This window comes from Histoplasma capsulatum, genomic scaffold, assembly GCF_000149585.1.
Source record: "Histoplasma capsulatum NAm1 scaffold_2 genomic scaffold, whole genome shotgun sequence".
Classification (NCBI taxonomy): Eukaryota; Fungi; Ascomycota; class Eurotiomycetes; order Onygenales; family Ajellomycetaceae; genus Histoplasma; species Histoplasma mississippiense.
Window position 1 is genome coordinate 1,380,267 of NW_001813981.1, and position 7,160 is coordinate 1,387,426.

Sequence of the window (7,160 nt, forward strand, 5' to 3'; positions counted from 1 at the left end):
ATACAAAGTAAAAATATCGCTCCTCCTCCGCAATTGGTTAGGCCTTCTACTCTCAATCCCCTTAATGTCGCAAGCTCATGAAGAGCACGTACGTTCGTTAGACTTTATTTTCTAGAACCTCAACCTCGAATGACAGCGAATCGGCAAAGTAGGTAACGCTCTTACATAAAAGAAGAAGAAAAGAAAGAAAGAAAGAAAGAAAGAAAGAAAGAAAGAAAGAAAGAAAAATAAACCCCCTCAAAACGGCCTAGCAACCTTCCTCCCCTCCCTCTTCCCACTCCTCCCATCAACCATCTCCCTCCAGCTAACCGGCACAAGCACATTCCCCTCCTCACTCCTCCCCATAACAACACCCAGGTCATTCCTCGCCGTCGAGCAGTAGTAAAAGCTCTGATCGCCCAGCGAAATCACCACGGCCCGCACAATGTCGCCGACGCGGAACATCTCGTCCATCACGACGCGGTCCTTCTCCACGGCCCGCACATCTTCTTTGCGGATTAGGGCTTGGAAGCGGAGGTCGTCGGCGTTGAGGGGGTCGGCGTTCGTGGTGGAGAGAAGGGAGTGGGGCAGCCCGTCGGCGGCGGCGGTGGTGGCGGGGTAGGGGGAGGAAGGGTTGTCGTCCAGGACGACGAGGATGGAGAGGGTTGCTTGGCGCTTCTGGACGCGGGTGACGCGAGCAAGGACGACGGAGTCTACGGTGGGGAGTGTGTTATATTTGTATTTTTTGTGTCTTTTCGTCGTTGAGGGTGTGGTTGCGGAAGATGTTGTGTTTGGAGGCCTTTGCGGCTGTTGTTGTTGTACATAGTTCGTGCTGCCGCTGCTCGTAGGATTATTCCCAGTCACAGCTGTGTAATTCCCCGCAACCGTTTGCGTCTGCGCAAAGGATCGTGCGACCGATACAAGTGTTCTTTGCTGTTTACTAATTGGTTGTTGCTGGTATTGTCTCGACAACTCCTCCTCCCCCTTTTGTATAACGACCGGGCCGGCTATCGAGGCGCAGACAAAAGAATGTTGGATGTGGGTTCCAGGGCCCGGAATGAACGATGATGTGGGACCAAGCCGCTGGCCTGGGACGGCAATCGATGGAACAGAGCCCGTGGCCGTCATGTAAAATTGTTTCTTCGTTTTGATGGGGAAAACGCGGGTGTGTTATCTTGCGTGAAGCTAAGGCAAAAGCTCTAACGATCGCTGGCTGGCAGGAAGCAAAAGAGGCTAGAACACTCAAGAGAAAATCCCCCAATTGAAAAATTCTTGTTACTCCTTCAGGGCGATTTTCTTATAGGAGGGGATGTGGGTGGTTTTAAAGGCCAGCGCATACAAATTTTCGATGGTAATTCGGGCCTTTTTTTTTTTTTTTTTTTTTTGAGACTGAGAGCGGCTACCATAGACGCGCGTCTAATGCTATGGAGCATGCGGGAGATGATATCATCCCTTCCAGAGCTTTGACAGCTTCAGATTCATGTAAAGACGAGGGATTGTGACAGCTTCAACAAGGGACATAACAATCCTCATCTCATAAGTACCCGTACATAGAATGTAATGCATTGCTCATATCCACTGTCTCTGCATTTTTGAATAACAAATGTATAGATACTAGCTGTCCTATGAATAATAACACACAGATTATCTCGCCCTTTTCAGCACGTCACATCCCTTTCATCAGAGAGCTCTTACTAACTACTAACTACAAACAGCAATATCCTTCTCTCTCTCCCTTTCCCATTCTCACTATATACCTCATTCGCTAATAAAAAGAAACTAATTATATAATGCATGGAGCGTATCGGAACATGCTTATGCTACCCACTCATCTCAATAACAGCCAGGGGTCATCATCTCCTGCTGGAACCTTTTCACAAGCTAATACTAATTCACCATTATCATCAGTGGAATGGAGACGGAAGAAAGTAAAGGTATAAAGGTGAATACAAAACAGAAACAAATAGGACAATAGAACAAGGAAAAAGAAAAAGAAAAAGGACACAGAAGAAAAACGATATACCAAAGGGAATATGTGTAAAAAGAAGAGCGAAAAAAAGGATAAGAAAAATGAAAAATATAAAAACTGATCGGCGTAGGCAGACAAGAAAGAATACAAGAAGAGAGAACCTCTTCCAAGAGCCAGTATTGGCTCTTGTCTTGAACAAACGTAACAGGAGAGCGGAGGGAAAGAAACATGGGCACAAGGAGAGTAGAAAGCACAAACACAAAACGAAAAAAATATATATATCCGATAGAGGGTTGATTAAACCCCCATAGAACAAACGTAAAACAAAAACAAAAGCCACCAAACACAAGCAATATGCCCTCGCGGAACTCCTTGCGAGATGGAAAACATGAGTAGCGGGCGGAATAAACACTATTAGGGAAAAGATATATGGTGATGTCGAAAATACCACAATACCGTGATCACCACACTACCAATGAAGCTAGACAAGGAAGCCAATCAATGCTCAACCTTCAACGAGTATTTGTTTAGGCCCCTGGCCAAGCAACTCCAGTGACCGTCGCGCCAAAGCGACAACCTCACCTTCATCATCCTCACCGCCTTCTTCATCGTCAGATTCGACATTCTTATCAGCAATCGCCTTAACCATATCAACAATATCTTCTGAGCGAGTAATATAGCCTTGCAACCGCTTATCTTCGGATTCAAGGAGCTGGAGCAGAGTCCAGATTGCGATGTGCTGGAAAGTTGGGTCACCACTCGCCAGAAACCGGCTTAGGTATCCGTGAATGCCGCCGTTCGGCTCTGACCAATCTCTCACGAATATAGAGTAGTCACCAACTAGCTTGATTTAGTTTCCATCTTTTTTATATTGTAGATATAAATTGAGTGATTAAGCAAGATATACTAACCTTTGGAAGACAAGTTCCCCAACGCAGCAGCGCTATTTCCTTGCACTTCTATGCTTTCTGAATCCGTCAGAGGAATCAAAACGTCAAAAACGCCGAGTTTTAGAAGGTGCGATTTCAGCTCGTCACTAAGTGCGAGAACTGCAATTGCAGCCGTCATCTCAGACTGCACGCTCATGGGCACTTTCAAAACAAGTTCCTTGCATTTCTGCACGGCGCCTGCTTGAAAGGACTAGCTCCTTATTGCGATCTGAACTAGCCGCCAAATTCCGTAGGGGTGGAAATGGGCGTGGCACTGAATTTTCTCATTGTCTATCGACTGAGTAGATCCACGAGTTGGTTTTAAGAATCTCCGCGTCAATAATTGGAGACTCGTGTGGGGGATGTATAGAAATATTTTCGGATGCATGCACTGCCTGAGAGGATGAGGGGGGAGTGATGATGATGGAAGCAACCTGAGTAATGGTGCAAGGCCTCGCGCACGGACTATCTCAAGTTGATATTTCTCATCGGAGGCAAGATTTCTCAGGGCCAGGGCAGCTTGGCATTGTACTTTGGGAGTGGAAGAGTCCATGAGCTGGACGAGGGATTGAACAAGGCGGGACTCTGTTTGCGCGAGCTTCTTTCTGTTGTCTGAATCCACTGCAATATTGCTAAGCGCTGTTGTACAGTAGTACTGAACATCGACATCGGAGGAAGAGAGTAGTTGCACTAAAACAGGTATGGCACCGGCGATGACGAGTTGCTGTCGATTTTCATCTAGAATCAAGAAGAAAAACGAAAGATATTAGACTATTGTATGGGCCACCTTTGTGTGCATTTTTTTGCATCAATAATAATAAATAGGCATACCGGAATGGGTCATGTTTAGTAGGGCCCCGGTGGCATTCCGTTGTACACGCATGTCTTTTGATTTCGCCAGTCTTGTCAAAGGCCCAAGAGCACCTGATCGCGCAATTTTGGCTTTGTTATCTTCGTGGGTGGCTAGGTTGGTGATGCACCCGACGGCATTGCATTGTACTTCGACATTTGGTGACATCATTTGCCGTATTAGAGGAGCCAGCCCCCCAAGCAGGACGATGTTGACCTTGTTTTCCGCTACAATATGGTGAGCTTCTCGGTGTGAAGGAAGGGGGAGAGAGTCATTATATGACCATACGTACTATTGACAGCGAGATTCCCCAAGGCTGCGCTCGCCGCTCGTTGTACTTCGATATCGGGGCTCTGGAGGAGGAATAGAATAGGTTCAAGGGTTTCTCTATTGACTTCCCGGACATCTAAACCACAAAAGGGCTAACTCAGTATATGAAGCAAGGAGGCATCAACCCCACAAGGTCTTCCCGGATAGGGACAGACGAACCTCTTTCCGTGATCTCAGCGAACGTTAAGCTAGCACTTCGTTGGAGATCAACATTGTCTGAGTATACGAGGGTGCTAAGAGCACTGAGTGGCTCTCCACTGAAGAAATCGGTTTCATTTCGCTAGTATTGATGTAGATATCAGTATGGCAATAAATGAAATGGTGCTGTAGCGAGCGATAGAAGGCCGATGGGGAGGCGGGGGTTGTGGGAAGAGAAGTGTCAGTAAACATACGTTCTCGAGATACTGGAGCAAATCAGCGACAGCTTCGCGTTCGTTATCAGCCAGGATGGGTTCGTAGAGACCATCCCTAGATCGACCTTTGATGGGAGCCAGTAAATAAGATATACGGCACCATCTATCGATATTGGAGTAGGTACCTGTTAGGCAGGCCAAGCAAGCATTCCCCATCTCTCTCGCGCACGATGGACCAGTCCCCAAGAGACCAGATGGATCCTCTGGAGATGACTGGCCAGAAAGGGGAGCAGCTTGGAGACGGCGAGGCGAGCTGTAGCCGCGGTAGGATTTCTATTTTTATTTATTTCTTTATGTAAATATTTACGTTCGCTTCGATAATATCGCTCCCACGGGATTGGATGCTGGAAAGGAGCACGGAGCGGAGGCGGGACGAGAGAAGCAACTGGGTCGGTTGATATGAAACCAGCGGCCGGCAGGCTTTGGAAGACTGTGGAAGACCTTGGACTTCCAGGTCTTTGTGGGAGGGGATCGACTGGCTAGGCGCCCGGGAACCTGAAGAAGATGCTGTGGGGGGGAGGCAGGAAAGGCGCGTGATTGGGGTAGGGTAGCGCAAGCAGCATGAGGGAAGAAGAGAGAGGGTGTGTGGAGGAAGGGCGGGCGGGAGGGAGATGAATGGTGAATGTGGGCAGTAGCAGAGATAGTCTTGTGATTGGAGCAGAACAGAACAGGGTCTATGTCATGGGAGATGGCGGTGGTTAATGCCGACTTGGCTTCAAGTTGGGATGTTGGATGTTGTCGAGGAGATGCAAGAGCTGGAGGTGACGGAGGAGGAATCGGCGACTGGACGGGAAGCCACCAATCACAGCGCGGGCGGGAAGCCGCACACCAGACAGCTTTGGATGTGTGTCTGCGTCTGTGTCTGTGTCTGCGTCTGTGGCGAGGAACGAGGGACTGCACCAGATCGCATACAACTATGGTGTATTATGCATTTCGAATTTTTATTCTGGATGGTAGTTATTTACTCCTCACCTTCCCTGCCTGACGGTGTTGCTGAATCATGTGGTGTGTTCGCGCTCTCTCCCTCCACGCCAGGCGGCTATGCCTAACGAGTAGTTAACTTAAATAAAGATAACCGTTAACTAACTAGTTAAACGATCGAGTCAATCAAATACATTCCGCGATGCCCTCGACTTGATAACCAGTGCTAAGACCTCCGTTTATTCAACAGGCGTGTTATTGGTTCGGTCGACCAGTCGCCCAGCCAGCATTAGTCCAGAGCTGCCAGCCTTGAAATCTCTCTGCCTATCAGCAAGGGCCCCTGCGATGCACGAAACTCGGAACTCCATCCAAGACACAAAATCTATCAGCCATCTGCTCCCGGTGGCGGACATTTGATTCCCTTGGCCCAAGTCTGCCACTTCTCTATCCTTGAAAATTTAACTGGCGTTACGACTTGAAACGATCAGAGCCTGCGTCATATGGATCTTGTGTATAAAGAACGAAGCAGAGTAGAAGAAGTAGAAGAAACGATGAGAACTGTTGACGACGAAACCGTCATTCATCAACATCCACGGTAATCAACCTCCTGTCAAGAATTACATGTCTACTACAAATATATTTTGTACCGTTACCAAAGAATTCCAAGTCACACAGCTCTCCCCTGTAACTGTTAAGATAATAGCGCTCTCCATTGGTTTTCCACTAGTTATTTTTAAAACAAGGCAAGAAAGTCTCCCAAGATAATTTCCAGGATTTTGCAGAATCCAGCTGTCATGTCGTCTGGCAGTGCCGTGGAAACCGAATTTAATTAACGGAAACTCGACATGACTTTGTCAGTCTCTCTATATTTTAAATTTGTATGGCGCAAAACTGTTTTATAGGCGGGAGTTGATGATATCGATGACTGTTTGTCTTGGCGTTAGTAAATATAACAACATGTTGGCCATGGCATGCCAGAAGAGGGCGATGGAAGGAACAACAAAAGTTGAAGATAATAAAATAACATACAGGCTGGCTTCAAGCTAGCCCCTCCAACCAAGAATCCATCAACATCCGGCTGCTGTGCCAGATCCCTGCAGTTCTTTTCCGTAACGCTTCCTCCATAGATCACACGGACATTCTCTGCGGTATCGGTGGAGATCTTGTCACCCAGCCACTTGCGGATCGAAGCATGGACTTCCTGTGCCTGTTCCGTGGTAGCAACCTTGCCCGTTCCAATAGCCCTGTAGGAATTGAAAGAAAATGCCATCAGCATGGTTGGTTTGTTTTTTGAAAATTTTGCAAAACGATCAAGAGGGTGTGAAGTAAGTAGTTGGGTAACGCGATATGGAGCGTGAACTCAGTACCAGATTGGTTCATAGGCAATAACGACCTTCGGCCAGTCCCGAGAAGAAAGCCTCTCGGCAACAGCGTTCAATTGGCGTGTCACAACATCCAAGGTCTTGCCAGCTTCGCGTTCCTACATACGGAAAAATTCTGACGTCAGTTCCCGCCGATAAAAATAAACCTCTATTTTGTTTCTTGTCTTCAAAGCGGTAGAAATCCCGAAAAGACACAGACATGGGCAACTGCGTACCTCAAGAGATTCTCCAATGCAGAGAATTACGCTAAGGCCGCCGTCAATGGCAGCTTTTGTCTTGCGAGCAACGAACTAGACTCCCATGAATTAGTCAAAAGAAACTTCTTCGAGAAAAGAAATAGTAGCTACTATTCACCACCTTCTGGGGCAAGGTACAGCACGTCCTGGA

At 47.4% G+C, this 7,160-nt stretch overlaps 3 protein-coding genes across 3 annotated transcripts; all 3 read right to left on the bottom strand.

Moving 5' to 3' along the window:
• Positions 1-237: 237 nt before the first annotated feature.
• HCAG_02509 (conserved hypothetical protein) lies at positions 238-1,107 on the bottom strand (the record flags this gene model as incomplete). Its single annotated transcript, XM_001542288.1, has 1 exon — positions 238-1,107. One exon carries the CDS (start codon positions 1,105-1,107, stop codon positions 238-240), a length of 870 nt encoding a protein of 289 aa, XP_001542338.1.
• A 1,346-nt stretch (positions 1,108-2,453) lies between these two features.
• Positions 2,454-5,472, bottom strand: HCAG_02510 (vacuolar protein 8; the record flags this gene model as incomplete). Its single annotated transcript, XM_001542289.1, has 11 exons — positions 2,454-2,788; positions 2,860-3,075; positions 3,340-3,615; positions 3,709-3,954; positions 4,020-4,133; positions 4,217-4,337; positions 4,450-4,573; positions 4,640-4,743; positions 4,778-5,115; positions 5,300-5,384; positions 5,443-5,472. 11 exons carry the CDS (start codon positions 5,470-5,472, stop codon positions 2,454-2,456), a joined length of 1,989 nt encoding a protein of 662 aa, XP_001542339.1.
• An 815-nt stretch (positions 5,473-6,287) lies between these two features.
• On the bottom strand, positions 6,288-6,667 carry HCAG_02511 (hypothetical protein; the record flags this gene model as incomplete). Its single annotated transcript, XM_001542290.1, has 2 exons — positions 6,288-6,316; positions 6,421-6,667. 2 exons carry the CDS (start codon positions 6,665-6,667, stop codon positions 6,288-6,290), a joined length of 276 nt encoding a protein of 91 aa, XP_001542340.1.
• Between the last annotated feature and the right edge of the window lie 493 nt (positions 6,668-7,160).